The sequence below is a fragment of the Coregonus lavaretus genome (genome assembly GCF_964263955.1).
Source record: "Coregonus lavaretus genome assembly, contig: HAP1_SCAFFOLD_252, whole genome shotgun sequence".
NCBI lineage: Eukaryota > Metazoa > Chordata > Actinopteri > Salmoniformes > Salmonidae > Coregonus > Coregonus lavaretus.
Window position 1 is genome coordinate 570917 of NW_028162386.1, and position 21584 is coordinate 592500.

A 21584-nucleotide genomic window follows, 5' to 3' on the forward strand; every position below is an offset into this window, starting at 1 on the left:
AACTATCTCAGCAGCACTCCACCAATCAGGCCTTTATGGTAGAGTGGCCAGACGGAAGCCACTCCTCAGTAAAAGGCACATGACAGCCCGCTTGGAGTTTGCCAAAAGGCACCTAAAGACTCTCAGACCGTGAGAAACAAGATTCTCTTGTCTGATGAAACCAAGATTGAACTCTCTGGCCTGAATGCCACACGTCACATCTGGAGGAAACCTGGCACCATCCCTACGGTGAAGCATTGTGGTGGCAGCATCATGCTGTGGGGATGTTTCTCAGCTGAAGGGACTGGGTGACTAGTCAGGATCGAGGGAAAGATGAACGGCGCAAAATACAGAGAGATCCTTGATGAAAACCTGCTCCAGAGCGCTCAGGACCTCAGACTGGGGTGAAGGTTCACCTTCCAACAGGACAACGACCCTAAGCACACAGCCAAGACAATGCAGAAGTGGCTTCGGGACAAGTCTCTGAATGTCCTTGAGTGGCCCAGCCAGAGCCCTGACTTGAACCCGATCAAACATCTCTGGAGAGACCTGAAAATAGCTGTGCAGCGACGCTCCCAATCCAACCTGACAGAGCTTGAGAGGATCTGCAGAGAAGAATGGGAGAAACTCTCCAAATACAGGTGTGCCAAGCTTGTAGCTTCATACCCAAGAAGACTTGAGGCTGTAATCTCTGCCAAAGGTGCTTCAACAAAGTACTGAGTAAAAGGTCTGAATACTTATGTAAATGTCTTATTTCTGGGGATTTTTTTTTTTTTTTTTGCAAAAATGTCTAAAAACGTGTATTTTCACTTTGTCATCATGGGGTATTGTGTGGAGATTTGATTGAGGGGGAAAAAACAATTTAATCAATTTTAGAATAAGGCTGTAACGTAACAAAATGTGGAAAAAGTCAAGTGTTCTGAATACTTTCCGAATGCACTGTATTAGTAAAGACAAGATTAAATTGAGAATAGTCTGATGGGTGAAAATATGATGACTTGATGAGAGAACAGCTGTGCAGCCTGAGGCAAGGAACAGAGCGGAAGCTTCTCAAATCATCAGTGGCCTGTAGTCGCTTCATGCAGCCCATCTGTCTTTTATTTCTAAGACATTCTAAGGTTTGTATCATTCAAAACTACAGTTGCCAAATAACTCTACATCTAGGGTATAGGACCTGTTTCAAGTGAACACTTTTACACTCAACACTTTATATGTGGCTCTCGCTCCGGGATGGGAAAAATATCATTTTCTATTTTATTCAGCTAAGTTCAATTATATTCTTCTTACTATAAAATCATATCATGTAAAATAATGACACAGGACTTATGAGCGTATCTTGTCTGCTAAATGAACAAGCCTACAGCCTATGGCATGGAGCACAGCCAGATAACATACAGTAGGCCAACTCATATTCTGTTCTTCTGAAATACCTTTTCTTCATATCATAATGTTTCTTTAGACCTGCCTAAAATAAATAATGGATTTATTGTGACTGTGTATATTAAATTGATTTATTAGACTTTTCTAAATGTAGATGTTCCAATCAGCCTGGAGATGCTAAACGTGTTTATGTTAATTAACGGTCAATTACCGTGAGACCGGCAGTCGTTTGCATGACTAACCAGCTGACAAAATGTCATGACCGCCACAGTGTGTGTTATTGGCTTGTCTCATGTAATCTCCTCTTGTCCCTGCAGGACAGAGCCATTAACCTGCTGGTCGGAGGACTGATATCCCTGCTAGTTCTAGTAAGTAACCCTGGACTTTTTGTTACAGCCTGAATTTAAAATGGATGACATTGAGATGTGTTCCCTAGGTAACAGTGATCAGTTAGGTGGTGTTTGGTTGATAAGTGATTGTGTTCCCTAGGTAACAGTGATCAGTAAGGTGGTGTTTGGTTGATATATGATTGTGTTCCCTAGGTAACAGTGATCAGTTAGGTGGTGTTTGGTTGATATATGATTGTGTTCCCTAGGTAACAGTGATCAGTTAGGTGGTGTTTGGTTGATATATGATTGTGTTCCCTAGGTAACAGTGATCAGTTAGGTGGTGTTTGGTTGTTAAGTGATTGTGTTCCCTAGGTAACAGTGATCAGTTAGGTGGTGTTTGGTTGATATGTGATTGTGTTCCCTAGGTAACAGTGATCAGTTAGGTGGTGTTTGGTTGATATGTGATTGTGTTCCCTAGGTAACAGTGATCAGTTAGGTGGTGTTTGGTTGATATGTGATTGTGTTCCCTAGGTAACAGTGATCAGTTAGGTGGTGTTTGGTTGATATGTGATTGTGTTCCCTAGGTAACAGTGATCAGTTAGGTGGTGTTTGGTTGATATGTGATTGTGTTCCCTAGGTAACAGTGATCAGTTAGGTGGTGTTTGGTTGATATGTGATTGTGTTCCCTAGGTAACAGTGATCAGTTCATTCCTGTTCCCCTCGTTGCCTCCCTGGCCGCTCAACGTCTTCTTGGCTTTCTGTATCCTGCTGACCTGCGGCTCGGCCATGGTGCTGGTGAGAACACACTGCTTTCTTTGGGTCTGAAGAGGCTAAATCTCTCCCTCCTCTTGATCTTCTGGTACCAGCAGGGGGACTTGGGTTAGGGTTAGGTACCGGCAGGGGGACTTGGGTTAGGTACCGGCAGGGGGACTTGGGTTAGGTAATGGCAGGGGGACTTGGGTTAGGTAATGGCAGGGGGACTTGGGTTAGGTAATGACAGGGAGACTTGGGTTAGGTAATGGCAGGGGGACTTGGGTTAGGGTTAGGTACCGGCAGGGGGACTTGGGTTAGGTAATGGCAGGGGGACTTGGGTTAGGTAATGGCAGGGGGACTTGGGTTAGGTAATGGCAGGGGGACTTGGGTTAGGTACCGGCAGGGAGACTTGGGTTAGGTACCGGCAGGGGGACTTGGGTTAGGTAATGGCAGGGGGACTTGGGTTAGGTAATGGCAGGAAGACTTGGGTTAGGTAATGGCAGAGAGACTTGGGTTAGGTAATGGCAGGGGGACTTGGGTTAGGTACAGGCAGGGAGACTTGGGTTCGGTACAGGCAGGGGGACTTGGGTTAGGTACAGGCAGGAAGACTTGGGTTAGGTACAGGCAGGGGGACTTGGGTTAGGTACCGGCAGGGGGACTTGGGTTAGGTACAGGCAGGGGGACTTGGGTTAGGTACAGGCAGGGGGACTTGGGTTAGGTACAGGCAATGGGACTTGGGTTAGGTACAGGCAGGGGGACTTGGGTTAGGTACAGGCAGGGGGACTTGGGCTAGGTACAGGCAGGGAGACTTGGGTTAGGTACAGGCAGGGAGACTTGGGTTAGGTACAGGCAGGGAGACTTGGGTTAGGTACAGGCATGGAGACTTGGGTTAGGTACAGGCAGGGGGACTTGGGTTAGGTACAGGCAGGGAGACTTGGGTTAGGTACCGTTAGTGGGACTTGGGTTAGGTATCGGCAGGGGTGAGGCTGAATCTCTCTCTCTCTTCCTCCTGTAGATTGTCTGGTACCGGCAGGGGGACTTGGGTTAGGTACCGGCAGGGGGACTTGGGTTAGTTACCGGCAGGGGGACTTGGGTTAGGTACAGGCAGGGGGACTTGGGTTAGGTACCGGCAGGGGGACTTGGGTTAGGTACAGGCAGGGGGACTTGGGTTAGGTAATGGCAGGGAGACTTGGGTTAGGTAATGGCAGGGAGACTTGGGTTAGGTAATGGCAGGGGGACTTGGGTTAGGTACAGGCAGGGAGACTTGGGTTAGGTACAGGCAGGGAGACTTGGGTAAGGTACAGGCAGGGGGACTTGGGTTAGGTACAGGCAGGGAGACTTGGGTTAGGTACAGGCAGGGGCACTTGGGTTAGGTACAGGCAGGGAGACTTGGGTTAGGTACAGGCAGGGAGACTTGGGTTAGGTACAGGCAGGGAGACTTGGGTTAGGTACAGGCAGGGAGACTTGGGTTAGGTACAGGCAGGGGGACTTGGGTTAGGTACAGGCAGGGAGACTTGGGTTAGGTACAGGCAGGGAGACTTGGGTAAGGTACCGGCAGGGAGACTTGAGTTAGGTACAGGAAGGGGGACTTGGGTCAGGTAATGGCACGGAGACTTGGGTTAGGTAATGGCAGGGAGACTTGGGTTAGGTAATGGCAGGGGGACTTGGGTTAGGTAATGGCAGGGGGACTTGGGTTAGGTACAGGCAGGGGGACTTGGGTTAGGTACAGGCAATGGGACTTGGGTTAGGTACAGGCAGGGGGACTTGGGTTAGGTACAGGCAGGGGGACTTGGGCTAGGTACAGGCAGGGAGACTTGGGTTAGGTACAGGCAGGGAGACTTGGGTTAGGTACAGGCAGGGAGACTTGGGTTAGGTACAGGCATGGAGACTTGGGTTAGGTACAGGCAGGGGGACTTGGGTTAGGTACAGGCAGGGAGACTTGGGTTAGGTACAGGCAGGGAGACTTGGGTTAGGTACAGGCAGGGAGACTTGGGCTAGGTACAGGCAGGGAGACTTGGGTTAGGTACAGGCAGGGAGACTTGGGTTAGGTACAGGCAGGGAGACTTGGGTTAGGTACAGGCATGGAGACTTGGGTTAGGTACAGGCTGGGGGACTTGGGTTAGGTACAGGCAGGGAGACTTGGGTTAGGTACCGTTAGTGGGACTTGGGTTAGGTATCGGCAGGGGTGAGGCTGAATCTCTCTCTCTCTTCCTCCTGTAGATTGTCTGGTACCGGCAGGGGGACTTGGGTTAGGTACCGGCAGGGGGACTTGGGTTAGTTACCGGCAGGGGGACTTGGGTTAGGTACAGGCAGGGGGACTTGGGTTAGGTACAGGCAGGGGGACTTGGGTTAGTTACCGGCAGGGGGACTTGGGTTAGGTACCGGCAGGGAGACTTGGGTTAGGTACAGGCAGGGGGACTTGGGTTAGGTACAGGTAGGGGTGAGGCTGAATCTCTCTCTCTCTTCCTCCTGTAGATTGTCTGGTACCGGCAGGGGGACTTGGGTTAGGTACCGGCAGGCGTGAGGCTGAATCTCTCTCTCTCTTCCTCCTGTAGATTGTCTGGTACCGGCAGGGGGACTTGGGTTAGGTACCGGCAGGGGGACTTGGGTTAGGTACAGGCCAGGGGACTTGGGTTAGGTACCGGCAGGGGGACTTGGGTTAGGTACAGGCAGGGGTGAGGCTGAATCTCTCTCTCTCTTCCTCCTGTAGATTGTCTGGTACCGGCAGGGGGACTTGGGTTAGGTACCGGCAAGGGGACTTGGGTTAGGTACAGGCAGGGGGACTTGGGTTAGGTACAGGCAGGCGTGAGGCTGAATCTCTCTCTCTCTTCCTCCTGTAGATTGTCTGGTACCGGCAGGGGGACTTGGGTTAGGTACAGGCAGGGAGACTTGGGTTAGGTACAGGCAGGGGTGAGGCTGAATCTCTCTCTCTCTCCCTCCTGTAGATTGTCTGGTACCGGCAGGGGGACTTGGGTTAGGTACAGGCAGGGGTGAGGCTGAATCTCTCTCTCTCTTCCTCCTGTAGATTGTCTGGTACCGGCAGGGGGACTTGGGTTAGGTACCGGCAGGGGGACTTGGGTTAGGTACCGGCAGGGGGACTTGGGTTAGGTACAGGCAGGGGGACTTGGGTTAGGTACAGGCAGGGGGACTTGGGTTAGGTACCGGCAGGCGTGAGGCTGAATCTCTCTCTCTCTTCCTCCTGTAGATTGTCTGGTACCGGCAGGGGGACTTGGGTTAGGTACCGGCAGGGGGACTTGGGTTAGGTACAGGCAGGGGGACTTGGGTTAGGTACAGGCAGGGGGACTTGGGTTAGGTACAGGCAGGGGGACTTGGGTTAGGTACCGGCAGGCGTGAGGCTGAATCTCTCTCTCTTCCTCCTGTAGATTGTCTGGTACCGGCAGGGGGACTTGGGTTAGGTACAGGCAGGGGGACTTGGGTTAGGTACCGGCAGGCGTGAGGCTGAATCTCTCTCTCTTCCTCCTGTAGATTGTCTGGTACCGGCAGGGAGACTTGGGTTAGGTACAGGCAGGGGTGAGGCTGAATCTCTCTCTCTTCCTCCTGTAGATTGTCTGGTACCGGCAGGGGGACTTGGGTTAGGTACAGGCAGGGGGACTTGGGTTAGGTATAGGCAGGGGGACTTGGGTTAGGTACCGGCAGGCGTGAGGCTGAATCTCTCTCTCTCTTCCTCCTGTAGATTGTCTGGTACCGGCAGGGGGACTTGGAGCCCAAGTTCAGGAAGTTAATATACTACATGCTGGCCTCTATCATGCTGCTGTGTCTCTGTGCCAACCTGTACTTCCACGACGTGGGCAGAGGGACGTGAGACTGGACATGCCTTAGTCACCCTCACTGCCACACATGGTCACTGACTGGACTAGTGGGACCAGGAGGACCAGGAGGATGGTTGACCTGCCCAGGACCAGTTATTGGGTGGGGGGGGGGGGCACATTCCACACAAGCACAAAAAGGACAGACGGTTTCCAGACTAGTGACTGTCCACCAATCGTAGTCAAGTGACTGTTTCTACTCCACCAATCAAAGGCGCTGCACAGATCATCTGACCACTCAGCTCTGCACAGCAAAGACCTTAGGATGGTTCAGACAATTTGTTTCTTTTTTATTTAATATTTTATGCAATAAATAATCCTGTCCTGTCTGGCCTGTGAGTTGTTGTCCTGCACCTCTGTCATAAACCTTGTTTATACCTGGCGTTTCATGCATCCTGTGTCTTGATCTTGGCCACATTCTGAATGTCCCACATTTCCAGATATGTCTACACATGGTATTGAGATGTCTCTTGTCAGAAATATGTCTCCACATGGTATTGAGATGTCTCTTGTCAGAAATATGTTTACACATGGTATTGAGATGTCTCTTGTCAGAAATATGTTTACACATGGTATTGAGATGTCTCTTGTCAGAAATATGTTTACACATGGTATTGAGATGTCTCTTGTCAGAAATATGTTTACACATGGTATTGAGATGTCTCTTATCAGAAATATGTCTCCACATGGTATTGAGATGTCTCTTGTCAGAAATATGTCTCCACATGGTATTGAGATGTCTCTTATCAGAAATATGTCTCCACATGGTATTGAGATGTCTCTTATCAGAAATATGTCAACACATGGTATTGAGATGTCTCTTATCAGAAATATGTCTCCACATGGTATTGAGATGTCTCTTATCAGAAATATGTCTCCACATGGTATTGAGCTGTCTCTTATCAGAAATATGTCTCCACGTGGTATTGAGATGTCTCTTGTCCATCCACTGTCTCTGCATTGCCACCACATTTCCTGATCCCTCCTTGTGTGCAAATTATTTGACAGAGATTATTTATTTTAAGACACTTTGGCTGCGTTTACAGTCAGCCTAATTCTGATCTTTTACCCAGTTATTGGCGAAAGAGCTGATCTGATTGGTCAAAAGACAAATGAGTGTGAAAAAAGATCAGAATTGGGCTGCGTGTGTAAACACAGCTGTGTGGCCTGATGACCTCCGGAGGTGGTCAGGAAGATCTGATACCCTAACCCTAACCCTAACCCTAACCTCCGGAGGTGGACAGGAAGATCTGATACCCTAACCCTAACCTCCGGAGGTGGACAGGAAGATCTGATACCCTAACCCTAACCTCCGGAGGTGGTCAGGAAGATCTGATACCCTAACCCTAACCCTAACCCTACCTCCGGAGGTGGACAGGAAGATCTGATACCCTAACCCTAACCCTAACCTCGGGAGGTGGTCAGGAAGATCTGATACCCTAACCCTAACCTCCGGAGGTGGTCAGGAAGATCTGATACCCTAACCCTAACCCTACCTCCGGAGGTGGTCAGGAAGATCTGATACCCTAACCCTAACCCTAACCCTAACCTCAGGAGGTGGTCAGGAAGATCTGATACCCTAACCCTAACCCTAACCCTAACCCAGCTGTGTGGCCTGACGACCTCCGGAGGTGGACAGGAAGATCTGATACCCTAACCCTAACCTCCGGAGGTGGACAGGAAGATCTGATACCCTAACCCTAACCCTAACCCTACCTCCGGAGGTGGACAGGAAGATCTGATACCCTAACCCTAACCTCCGGAGGTGGACAGGAAGATCTGATACCCTAACCCTAACCCTAACCCTAACCTCCGGAGGTGGACAGGAAGATCTGATACCCTAACCCTAACCTCCGGAGGTGGTCAGGAAGATCTGATACCCTAACCCTAACCCTAACCCTAACCCTAACCTCCGGAGGTGGTCAGGAAGATCTGATACCCTAACCCTAACCCTAACCTCCGGAGGTGGACAGGAAGATCTGATACCCTAACCCTAACCCCTAACCCTAAACCTAACCTCCGGAGGTGGTCAGGAAGATCTGATACCAACCAGGTTACCTTAGCTACGTCCAATCAGGTTACAGTAGCTTCGTTCCATCAGGTTACCGTAGCTACGTTCCCATTCAATTGTCCAGTCATTTTTTGTTGTTGTTGACATTTAGAGCGTTTGCATAGAAAATAGATGCACCAATGGCCTGCTGTGGTGCGTTTCCATTCAACTGCCATCGATTAAAATCAGCTGGATGTAATGTCACACAAAATAAAAATACAACTTTTCAGAAAAACTACGTGCTTGATTCAATCAGATCCGCTTTAGCTGACATCGGCCTAGTGGTTGTTTTTGGCGGTGGAACTGCGTTAGTGCTGTCAAACGCACAAATGGCTCCAGGCGTTATACAGTGGGGAAAATAAGTATTTAGTCAGCCACCAATTGTGCAGGTTCTCCCACTTAAAAAGATGAGAGAGGCCTGTAATTTTCATCATAGGTACACGGGACGATGGACGGGGCCCATGTACCGTCAAATCTTGGGTGACTGGGTATTGAAAATGGGTTGTGGATGGGTATTCCAGCATGACAATGACCCAAAACACACGGCCAAGGCAACAAAGGAGTGGCTCAAGAAGAAGCACATTAAGGTCCTGGAGTGGCCTAGCCAGTCTCCAGACCTTAATCCCATAGAAAATCTGTGGAGGGAGCAGAAGGTTCGAGTTGCCAAACGTCAGATTTTCTGGATGTTTTTTCCTCATTTTGTCTGTCATAGTTGACGTGTACCTATGATGAAAATTATTAATGATTAATCTTTTTAAGTGGGAGAACTTGCACAATTGGTGGCTGACTAAATACTTTTTTTCCCCACTGCAGTTGGCTGCACGACTCACACTAACAGAAATCCCATGAAGCCTCGTTTACAAGTTTGAACACTGGAACGTGATAGGATGATAGAAATCCTCATTAATTAGTTGAATAATTCATTATTCATTTTTTTTTATATAGCCTACACATTCTCTTTCTGAACGTCTAACCAGAGTGGGGCCTGGCTTTTTCATGACAATGATCGCAAGAGCTGCTTAACGATTTGACGGCTCCAACAGCCGTTCCACCGCTGACACCTCCAAAACAGCCACGATGCAGTGTCTGCTATTGCCGGTTAATGCTTGATCTGATTGAATCTAGGCTCTAGTGTCGAATAAAGATGAAGTGGTTGAAGGGTTTCCATTATCCATTTAGGCAAATTGAACATTAATAAATTGAAGACAGCCTGTACGCCCTCCCACATCTGGAGTGGCGCAGCGGTCAAAGGGCACTGCATCGCAGTGCTAGAGGCGTCACTACAGACCCGGGTTCGATCCCGGGCTGTATCACAACCTGCCGTGATCGGGAGTCCTATAGGGCGGCGCACAATTGGCCCAGCGTCGTCTGGGTTAGGGGAGGGTTTGGCCGGGGTAGGCCGTCATTGTAAATAAGAATTTGTTCTTAACTGACTTGCCAAGTTAAATAAAGGTTAAATAAAAATAAATACAATGAATGTCTCAGGTAGCCCATGGCAACCAGCATGGATATTCTAATCATTCTCATGTACCAAACTATCACCACGGTGAAACTTGCACTCCTTTAAATATTCTGAACAAAAATAAACGCAACATGCAACAATTACAAAGATTTTACTGAGTTACAGTTCATATAAGGAAGTCTGTGGATTTCACGACTGGGAATACAGATATGCATCTGTTGGTCACAGATACCTTACAAAAAAACCAGTCAGTTTCTGGTGTGACCGCCATTTGCCTCATGCAGCGTGACACATCTCCTTCGCATAGAGTTGATCAGGCTGTTGACTGTGGCCTGTGGAATGTTGTCCCTCTCCTCTTCAATGGCTGTGTGAAGTTGCTGGATATTGGCGGGAACTGGAACACGCTGTCGTACACGTCGATCCAGAGCATCCCAAACATGCTCAATGGGTTACATGTCTGGTGAGTATGCAGGCCATGGAAGAACTGGGACATTTTCAGCTTCCAGGAATTGTGTACAGATCCTTGAGACATGGGGCCGTGCATTATGATGCTGAAACATGAGGTGATGGTGGCGGATGAATGGCACAACAATGGGCCTCAGGATCTCGTCACTGTTCATTCAAATTGTCATCGATAAAATGCAATTGTGTTCGTAGCTTATTTTACATTTACATTTTAGTAATTTAGCAGACGCTCTTATCCAGAGCGACTTTCAGTTAGTGAGTGCATAACATTTTTTCATACTGGCCCCCCGTGGGAATCGAACCCACAACCCTGGCATTGCAAGCACCATGCTCTACCAACTGAGCTACACAGGGCCCAGCATGCCTGCCCCTACCATAACCCCACCGCCACCATTGGACACTCTGTTCACAACGTTGACATCAGCAAACCACTCGCCCACACAACGCCATACACGTGGTCTGCGGTTGTGAGGCCGGTTGGATGTACTGCCAAATTCTCTAAAACGACATTGGAGGCGGCTTATGGTAGCAACAGCTTTGGTGGACATTCCTGCAGTCAGCACGCCAGTTGCACGCTCCCTCAACTTGAGACATCTGTGGCATTGTGTTGTGACAAAACTGCACATTTTAGAGTGGCCTTTTATTGTCCCCAGCACAAGGTGAACCTGTGTAATGATCATGCTGTTTAATCAGCTTCTTGATAGGCCACACCTGTCATGTGGATGGATTATCTTGTTTAATTGTTTTATTAAGCCATCCACCAACCCCCCCCCCTCCCTCTTCGGAATACAAATATATGTTTAGTTTTTTTATAGCTTTTCTGCTACATACATATACATTTTACATATACATTTAGCATATATGGTACTTTTATATAAGGCAATCACATAACAATAATACTTTACCAAACATAAGCTCTTTAATCCCACCCCTCAGCCACTCTCAGCCCATCCCACCTATCACGTAGACCACCCTCGTTTGGTTTCCATGTCCCATATATTTTTCAATTGTTCTGTGATGTTTAACATACATTTTGAACCTTTCTAATCATACAGTATCCACAGATTGTGAGCTAAAGATGAAAACCTTTCCTACGAGTATTATATTATTTATTGACTTGGATGGATTATCTTGACAAAGGAGAAAGGTTCACTAACAGGGATGGAAGCAAATTTCTGCATAAGCTTTTTGTGCGTATGAAACATTTCTGGGATCTTTTATTTCATCTCATGAAACATGGGACCAACACTTTACATGTTGCGTTTATATTTTTGCTCAGTGTAATTGGATGGTGAAGCATCCTCTGGTGGTGTGGGCTATACTCAGCCATGTCTCAGGGTAGTAGGTTGGTGGTCTGTTGATATCCCTCTGGTGGTGTGGGGGCTGTGCTTTAGCAAAGTGGGTGGGGTTATATCCTGCCTGGTTGGCCCTGTCCGGGGGTATCATCGGATGGGGCCACAGTGTCTCCCGACCCCCCTCGTCTCAGCCTCCAGTATCTATGCTGCAATAGTCTATGTGCCGGGGGGCTAGGGTCAGTCTGTTATATCTGGTGTTATTCTCCTGTCTTATCCGGTATCCTGTGTGAATTTAAGGATGCTCCCTCTAATTCTCTCTCCCTCCCTCCCTCTCTCCCTCCCCTCCCGGAGGACCTGAGCCCTAGGACCATGCCTCAGGACTACCTGGCCTGATGACTCCTGGCTGTCCCCAGTCCACCTGGTCCTCTCTCCCTCCCCTCCCGGAGGACCTGAGCCCTAGGACCATGCCTCAGGACTACCTGGCCTGATGACTCCTTGCTGTCCCCAGTCCACCTGGTCCTCTCTCCCTCCCCTCCTGGAGGACCTGAGCCCTAGGACCATGCCTCAGGACTACCTGGCCTGATGACTCCTGGCTGTCTCTCTCCCTCCCCTCCCGGAGGACCTGAGCCCTAGGACCATGCCTCAGGACTACCTGGCCTGATGACTCCTGGCTGTCCCCAGTCCACCTGGTCGTGCTGCTGCTCCAGTTTCCACTCTTCCTCCTGCGGCTATGGAACCCTGACCTGTTCACCGGACGTGCTACCTTGTCCCAGACCGGCTGTTTTCAACTCTCTCTCTCTACCGCACCTGCTATTTCATGTTGCGCCACTGGTCATAACTGACTAAGATCACGGTGTCAGAAGTACTTCAACCTCGTCAAATATAAAACAGGAGAGATTATTTCACAGAAAAGAATCAATGTTCCTTGAGTTTTGTCTGAGTTTAGAGTGATGAAAAGCAGCTAACTGCTCTCTCATGACCCTTCATTGAGCAGAGCAGGCCAAGTGGAGCCGTTGCTATGGTTATTCACAGACTCAGAGCCACCATGAGCAGTGTGCATGCAGAGTGAGGGAGCGAGTGACAGACAGAGGCTCAGCTAATGGATTTACTAATGGCGGAAGTTATTTCTGGTTTCGGTCTTTAAATTTGGCAGAAGCAGTTGGGCCTGGGTAGGATAGGGCCTAAACGTTGCGGGCATGGGTAGGGATACACTTCGCAATGTGTTTTTCTGCAACATTGCTTTTGTGGAATTAAACCGGGTCAATGTAAACCTGCCTAACGTGTCTTTTAATTGTCTACACCCGTCTCAAAATGTCCAATCAAAACAAGATCAGGACAAAGGAGCAGGTATAACCGGGGATAAAGAGTTGGACGATCGACAGGCTGTTAAACACACTAGACACACCGGAGACGATCGACAGGCTGTTAAACACACTAGACACACCGGAGACGATCGACAGGCTGTTAAACACACTAGACACACCAGAGACGATCGACAGGCTGTTAAACACACTAGACACACCGGAGACGATCGACAGGCTGTTAAACACACTAGACACACCGGAGACGATCGACAGGCTGTTAAACACACTAGACACACCAGAGACGATCGACAGGCTGTTAAACACACTAGACACACCGGAGACGATCGACAGGCTGTTAAACACACTAGACACACCGGAGACGATCGACAGGCTGTTAAACACACTAGACACACCAGAGACGATCGGCAGGCTGTTAAACACACACACTAGACACACCGGAGACGATCGACAGGCTGTTAAACACACTAGACACACCAGAGACGATCGACAGGCTGTTAAACACACTAGACACACCGGAGACGATCGACAGGCTGTTAAACACACACACTAGACACACCAGAGACGATCGACAGGCTGTTAAACACACTAGACACACCAGAGTAGCAGCTGAGGGAGTCTTTATTACACATAATAAATAAACTAAGTGCAAATATAATTAAAACTGTCAGATGAATGAGAATCTGTCCTGTTCTCTGTGTGGTCAGTAGACCAGACCAACGGTTCCAACAGAAACACTGGAACCTAGAAACTGTAGGATGCTGTTCTGAGGCGGAGCTACCAGAGAATCTAGAACTACACTGAGTGGACAAAACATTAAGAACACCTGCTCTTTCCATGACAGACTGACCAGGTGAATCCAGGTGAAAGATATGATCCCTTATTGATGTCACTTGTTAAATCCACTTCAAATCAGTGTAGATGAAGGGGAGGAGACAGGTTAAAGAAGGATTTTTAAGCCTCGAGACAATTGAGACATGGGGGTGCAACTCAATATTAGGAAGTGCTTTGTCCACTCAGTGTATATCTGTGGCTCTGGCTGCAGTCTTTATAAAGTACATAGAATGGACAGTTTGGAAAAGCCGTTCTGCAACACACACACAAGGTCAGGCCGGCCCCCACAGGAGCCCATGAACAATGGACCCAAGAGAGCTTCTTCATTGGGGTTTCATGGCAGTGTGCATACCAGTATTAGGTGAATTACCGCCATACCCAAGAGAGCATTTAAAGGGGAGGGGCTTAATGGCCAACTCAGCCAATCAGAAAAAATTTCCAAAATGATGACATGTCCACTCCGCTGTTTGATTGGCTCCATCAGTAATGATGTGTTCCATCTCAGTCAGAGCCCTCCTGGTTCTCTAGGATCAGATCTGAAGGAGAGAAGAAGAGAGAGGAGGATGAGAGGGGAGAGAGGAGGAGAGAGAGAGAGGAGAGAGAGAGGAGGAGGGAGAGGAGGAGAGAGGAGGAGAGGAGGAGAGAGAGAGAGGAGAGGAGGAGAGAGAGAGAAGAGAGAAGGAGAGAGAGAGAGAAGAGAGGATGAGAGAGAGAGGAGAGGAGAGGAGGAGAGAGAGAGAGGGGAGAGGAGGAGAGAGAGAGAAGAGAGGAGGAGAGGAGGAGAGAGAGAGAGAAGAGAGGAGGAGAGAGAGAGAAAAGAGGATGAGAGAGAGAGAGAGGATGAGAGAGAGGAGAGGAGGAGAGAGAGATAAGAGAGAGAGAGAGAGAGAGAGAGAGAGAGAGAGAGAGAGGAGAGAGAGAGAGAGAGAGAGAGAGGAGAGAGAGAGAGAGAGAGAGAGAGAGAGAGGATGAGAGAGAGGAGAGGAGGAGAGAGAGAGGAGAGGAGGAGAGAGAGAGAGAGAAGAGAGGAGGAGAGAGAGAGACGAGAGGATGAGAGAGAGAGAGAGAGAGGATGAGAGAGAGAGGAGAGGAGGAGAGAGAGAGGATGAGAGAGAGAGGAGGAGAGAGAGAGAAGAGAGAGAGACAGAGAGAGAGATAGAGAGAGAGAGAGAGAGAGAGAGAGAGAGAGAGAGAGAAGAGAGGATGATGATGAGAGGATGAGAGAGAGAGAGAAGAGAGGAGGATGATGAGAGGATGAGAGAGAGAGAGAAGAGAGGTGGATGATGAGAGGATGAGAGAGAGAGAGAGAGAGGAGGATGATGAGAGGATGAGAGAGAGAGAGAAGAGAGGTGGATGATGAGAGGATGAGAGAGAGAGAAGAGAGGTGGATGATGAGAGGATGAGAGAGAGAGAGAAGAGAGGAGGATGATGAGAGGATGAGAGAGAGAGAGAAGAGAGGTGGATGATGAGAGGATGAGAGCGAGAGAGAAGAGAGGTGGATGATGAGAGGATGAGAGAGAGAGAGAAGAGAGGAGGATGATGAGAGGATGAGAGAGAGAGAGAAGAGAGGTGGATGATGAGAGGATGAGAGCGAGAGAGAAGAGAGGTGGATGATGAGAGGATGAGAGAGAGAGAGAGGAGGATGATGAGAGGATGAGAGAGAGAGAGAAGAGAGGAGAGGAGGATGATGAGAGGATGAGAGAGAGAGAGAAGAGAGGTGGATGATGAGAGGATGAGAGAGAGAGAGAGGAGGAAGATGAGAGGATGATAGAGAGAGAGAAGAGAGGTGGATGATGAGAGGATGAGAGAGAGAGAGAGGAGGATGATGAGAGAGAGAAGAGAGGAGGATGATGAGAGGATGAGAGAGAGAGAGAGAGAAGAGGATGATGAGAGGATGAGAGAGAGAAGAGAGGAGGATGATGAGAGGATGAGAGAGAGAGGAGAGAGACAGAGAGGAGAGAGAGAGGAGGAGGATGAGAGGATGAGAGAGAGAGAGAGAAGAGAGGATGAGAGGATGAGAGGGAGAGAGAGAGAGAGAGAGAGAGAGAGAAGAGAGGAGGAGGATGAGGATGAGATGATGAGAGAGAAGAGAGGAGGATGATGAGAGGATGAGAGAGAGAGAGAAGAGAAGAGGATGATGAGAGGATGAGAGAGAGAGAGAAGAGAGGATGAGAGGATGAGAGAGAGAGAAGAGAGGAGGATGATGAGAGGATGAGAGAGAGAGAGAAGAGAGGTGGATGATGAGAGGATGAGAGAGAGAGGAGGATGATGAGAGGATGAGGATGAGAGAGAGAAGAGAGGATGAGAGAGAGAGAGAAAGAGAGGAGGAGGATGAGAGGATGAGAGAGAGAGAGGAGAGGAGGAGAGGAGGATGATGAGAGGATGAGGATGAGAGAGAGAAGAGAGGTTGAGAGAGAGAGAGAAAGAGAGGAGGATGATGAGAGGATGAGAGAGAGAGAGAGAGAGAGAGAGAGGAGATGAGAGAGAGAGAGAAGAGAGGAGGATGATGAGAGGATGAGAGAGAGAAGAGAGGATGAGAGGATGAGAGAGAGAAGAGAGGAGGATGATTTGAGGATGAGAGAGAGAGAGAAGAGAGGAGGAGGATGAGAGGATGAGAGAGAGGGAGAGAGAGAGAGAGAGAGAGAAGAGAGGAGGATGATGAGAGGATGAGAGAGAGAAGAGGTGGATGATGAGAGGATGAGAGAGAGAGAGAGAGAGAGAGAGAGATGAGAGAGAGAGAGAGAGAGAGAGAGAGAGAGAGAGAGAAGAGAAGAGAGGAGGATGATGAGAGGGAGAAGAGAGGAGGATGATGAGGGATGAGAGAGAGAGAGAGAAGAGAGGAGGATGATGAGGGGATGAGAGAGAGAGAGACAAGAGAGGAGGATGATGAAAGGATGAGAGAGAGAGAGAAGAGAGGAGGATGATGAGAGGATGAGAGAGAGAGAGAAGAGAGGAGGATGATGAGAGGATGAGAGAGAGAGAGAAGAGAGGATGAGAGGATGAGAGAGGAGAGAAGAGAGGTGGATGATGAGAGGATGAGAGAGAGAAGAGAGGTGGATGATGAGAGGATGAGAGAGAGAGAAGAGAGGAGGAGGATGAGAGGATGAGAGAGAGAGAGAAGAGAGGTGGATGATGAGAGGATGAGAGGGAGAAGAGAGGTGGATGATGAGAGGATGAGAGAGAGAGAGAGAGGTGGATGATGAGAGGATGAGAGAGAGAGAAGAGAAGAGAGGTGGATGATGAGAGGATGAGAGAGAGAGAGAAGAGAGGTGGATGATGAGAGGATGAAAGAGAGAGAGAGAAGAGAGGTGGATGATGAGAGGATGAGAGAGAGAGAGAGAAGAGAGGAGGATGATGAGAGGATGAGAGAGAGAGAGAGAAGAGAGGAGGATGATGAGAGGATGAGAGAGAGAAGAGAGGTGGATGATGAGAGGATGAAAGAGAGAGAGAGAAGAGAGGAGGAGGATGAGAGGATGAGAGAGAGAGAGAAGAGAGGAGGATGAGAGGATGAGAGAGAGAAGAGAGGTGGATGATGAGAGGATGAGAGAGAGAGAGAGAGAGGAGGAGGATGAGAGGATGAAAGAGAGAGAGAGAAGAGAGGAGGATGATGAGAGGATGAGAGAGAGAAGAGAGAAGAGAGGTGGATGATGAGAGGATGAGAGAGAGAGAGAGGAGGATGATGAGAGGATGTGAGAGAGAAGAGAGGAGGATGATGAGAGGATGAGAGAGAGAAGAGAGGAGGAGGATGAGAGGATGAGAGAGAGAGAGAGAAGAGAGGAGGATGATGAGAGGATGTGTACCTGTCAGTGTGCTGCTGACATTTGTCGGAGAAACGATAAGCACCGCCCCCTTCGCTATCCCAGAATCCACCACCTGCTCCTCGTGAGAGGGAGAGTCCAGGACCTTGGCAGTGAAGCTGTCGGTCATTGGCTCCTGAGTCTCGGTGGCTCCGCCTTCTGAGGAACCAATCAGAAAGTTCTGCTCTGGCTCCTCCCCCTGCATCTCCACAACCAGCTGTGATTGGCAAAGAGGCTCTGGAGAGGTGTGGTCAGAGGTGACCGTCTGAATGATAACGCTGTCACTGGAACAAAGACCCTCCGTCTGAAACACACACACACACACACACACCACACACACACACACACACACACACACACACACACACACACACACACACACACACACACGCACAGACACACACACGCGCACAGACACACACACACACACACACACACACACACACACGCACAGACACACACACACACACACAGACAAGTAAATAAATTGCTGCACTTCAAAAGTAAGATAATAATTAGTTTTTTGTTCACTAAGGGAGTGAATGTTATTTATAATAATATTACTAAGGACTAGTTGACCAGGGGTATATTACTAAGGACTAGTTGACCAGGGGTATATTACTAACTAAGGACTAGTTCACCAGGGGTATATTACTAACTAAGGACTAGTTGACCAGGGGTATATTACTAACTAAGGACTAGTTCACCAGGGGTATATTACTAACTAAGGACTAGTTGACCAGGGGAATATTACTAAGGACTAGTTGACCAGGGGAATATTACTAAGGACTAGTTGACCAGGGGAATATTACTAAGGACTAGTTGACCAGGGGTATATTACTAAGGACTAGTTCACCAGGGGAATATTACTAACTAAGGACTAGTTCACCAGGGGTATATTACTAACTAAGGACTAGTTGACCAGGGGTATATTACTAACTAAGGACTAGTTGACCAGGGGTATATTACTAAGGACTAGTTGACCAGGGGAATATTACTAAGGACTAGTTCACCAGGGGTATATTACTAAGGACTAGTTCACCAGGGGAATATTACTAAGGACTAGTTCACCAGGGGTATATTACTAACTAAGGATTAGTTGACCAGGGGTATATTACTAACTAAGGACTAGTTCACCAGGGGTATATTACTAAGGACTAGTTCACCAGGGGTATATTACTAACTAAGGATTAGTTGACCAGGGGAATATTACTAAGGACTAGTTCACCAGGGGTATATTACTAACTAAGGATTAGTTGACCAGGGGTATATTACTAACTAAGGACTAGTTCACCAGAGGTATATTACTAACTAAGGACTAGTTCACCAGGGGTATATTACTAACTAAGGACTAGTTCACTAGGGGAATATTATTAAGGACTAGTTCACCAGGGGAATATTATTAAGGACTAGTTGACCAGGGGAATATTACTAAGGACTAGTTGACCAGGGGAATATTATTAAGGACTAGTTTATAATAATATTACTAAGGGAGTGAATGTTATTTATAATAATATTACTGAGTGAATGTTATTTATAATAATATTACTAAGGGAGTGAATGTTATTTATAATAATATTACGGAGTGAACGTTATTTATAATAATATTACGGAGTGAACGTTATTTATAATAATATTACTAAGGGAGTGAATGTTATTTATAATAATATTACTAAGGGAGTGAATGTTATTTATAATAATATTACTAAGGGAGTGAATGTTATTTATAATAATATTACTAAAGGAGTGAATGTTATTTATAATAATATTACTAAGGGAGTGAACGTTATTTATAATAATATTACTAAGGGAGTGAATGTTATTTATAATAATATTACTAAGGGAGTGAATGTTATTTATAATAATATTACTAAGGGAGTGAATGTTATTTATAATAATATTACTAAGGGAGTGAATGTTATTTATAATAATATTACTAAGGGAGTGAATGTTATTTATAATAATATTACTAAGGGAGTGAATGTTATTTATAATAATATTACTAAGGGAGTGAATGTTATTTATAATAATATTACTAAGGGAGTGAATGTTATTTATAATAATATTACTAAGGGAGTGAATGTTATTTATAATAATATTACTAAGGGAGTGAATGTTATTTATAATAATATTACGGAGTGAATGTTATTTATAATAATATTACTAAGTGAACACTACTCTTCCGTGGCTTAACCCGACGAAAGAAGGTCACAAGTGTTTCTCTAAAAGCTGTCTGGGTTTAAATTTCTTCTATTGTACAGAAAGTGATTAGCTTAATCAATTGATAGTGACAGAATTAGATTACTTCCTGTTACGTTCCCCAGCAAGAAAACCAAAAATTGTCGCTCAAACAGAAAGGGGAATTAACAAAATGTCACTGACAACCAAAACTAAACAGGTGGGGTTTTAGGAGGGGTTCTGAAAGACACTCATGGGGGTGTCCACTGAAAGTTGACCAATTCTGTAAATGTCGATCCATCCCTTACACTCACTGAGAGGCTGTGTAGGATGATGTGTTCTGGGGACGAGGGGGAGGAGCTAGCCGTCAGTGTGACGGTGGGATTGGTGGAAAGGCTGAGCGGCAGGCTCTGATTGGCTGCTGTCTGAAGGAAGTATGTCCCTGGAGTCCCTGTAGGGTGCAGGTGGAAAGACTACACACACAGTGATTGTTGTGATAGCATAGTGAGTATTATGCTAACGTTGACATTAGAACAGGAATACACTGTATCTAGATCTAAACTCACAGCTAATATTATTATTATCTAGATCTAAACTCACAGCTAATATTATTATTATCTAGATCTAAACTCACAGCTAATATTATTATTATTATTATCTAGATCTAAACTCACAGCTAATATTATTATCTAGATCTAAACTCACAGCTAATATTATTATTATCTAAACAACTCACAGCTAATATTATTATTATCTAGATCTAAACTCACAGCTAATATTATTATTATCTAATCAACTCACAGCTAATATTATTATTATCTAGATCTAAACTCACAGCTAATATTATTATTATCTAATCAACTCACAGCTAATATTATTATTATCTAGATCTAAACTCACAGCTAATATTATTGAACTCACAGCTAATATTATTATTATCTAGATCTAAACTCACAGCTAATATTATTATTATCTAATCAACTCACAGCTAATATTATTATTATCTAGATCTAAACTCACAGCTAATATTATTGAACTCACAGCTAATATTATTATTATCTAGATCTAAACTCACAGCTAATATTATTGAACTCACAGCTAATATTATTATTATCTAGATCTAAACTCACAGCTAATATTATTATTATCTAGATCTAAACTCACAGCTAATTTTATTATTATCTAGATCTAAACTCACAGCTAATATTATTATTATCTAGATCTAAACTCACAGCTAATATTATTATTATCTAGATCTAAACTCACAGCTAATATTAATATTATCTAGATCTAAACTCACAGCTAATATTATTATTATCTAGATCTAAACTCACAGCTAATATTATTATTATCTAGATCTAAACTCACAGCTAATATTATTATTATCTAGATCTAAACTCACAGCTAATATTAATATTATCTAGATCTAAACTCACAGCTAATATTATTATTATCTAGATCGAAACTCACAGCTAATATTATTATCTAGATCTAAACTCACAGCTAATATTATTATTATCTAGATCTAAACTCACAGCTAATATTATTATTATCTAGATCTAAACTCACAGCTAATATTATTATTATCTAGATCTAAACTCACAGCTAATATTATTATTATCTAGATCTAAACTCACAGCTAATATTATTATTATCTAATCAACTCACAGCTAATATTATTATTATCTAGATCTAAACTCACAGCTAATATTATTGAACTCACAGCTAATATTATTATTATCTAGATCTAAACTCACAGCTAATATTAATATTATCTAGATCTAAACTCACAGCTAATATTATTATTATCTAGATCTAAACTCACAGCTAATATTATTATTATCTAGATCTAAACTCACAGCTAATATTATTATTATCTAGATCTAAACTCACAGCTAATATTAATATTATCT

General features: G+C 46.0%; 2 protein-coding genes across 4 annotated transcripts in view; one reads left to right on the forward strand and one right to left on the reverse strand.

Annotated features, from left to right (window-relative positions):
• LOC311119304 (transmembrane protein 243-like) overlaps positions 1 to 6650 on the forward strand; it is a 34337-nt gene extending 27687 nt beyond the window's left edge. For both annotated transcript variants that reach the window (XM_084194025.1, XM_084194026.1), the window contains exons 3-5: positions 1677 to 1727; positions 2379 to 2483; positions 6136 to 6650. In XM_084194025.1, the coding sequence (XP_084050151.1) occupies positions 1677 to 1727; positions 2379 to 2483; positions 6136 to 6264 (285 nt within the window). In that variant the 3' untranslated portion in view covers positions 6265 to 6650. The remainder of the gene's footprint in view (positions 1 to 1676; positions 1728 to 2378; positions 2484 to 6135) is intronic.
• A 6817-nt stretch (positions 6651 to 13467) lies between these two features.
• Positions 13468 to 21584, reverse strand: part of LOC311119308 (cyclin-D-binding Myb-like transcription factor 1) — a 32143-nt gene continuing 24026 nt past the window's right edge. The window contains exons 14-16 of one of the 2 annotated variants that reach the window (XM_084194030.1): positions 19986 to 20144; positions 17497 to 17797; positions 13468 to 14232 (exon numbers count right to left, since the gene is read on the reverse strand). In XM_084194030.1, coding sequence (XP_084050156.1) covers positions 14198 to 14232; positions 17497 to 17797; positions 19986 to 20144 — 495 coding nt within the window. In that variant the 3' untranslated portion in view covers positions 13468 to 14197. Of the gene's footprint in view, positions 14233 to 17496; positions 17798 to 19979; positions 20145 to 21584 lie in introns of both variants that reach the window. The other variant, XM_084194029.1, reaches the window with a different exon arrangement.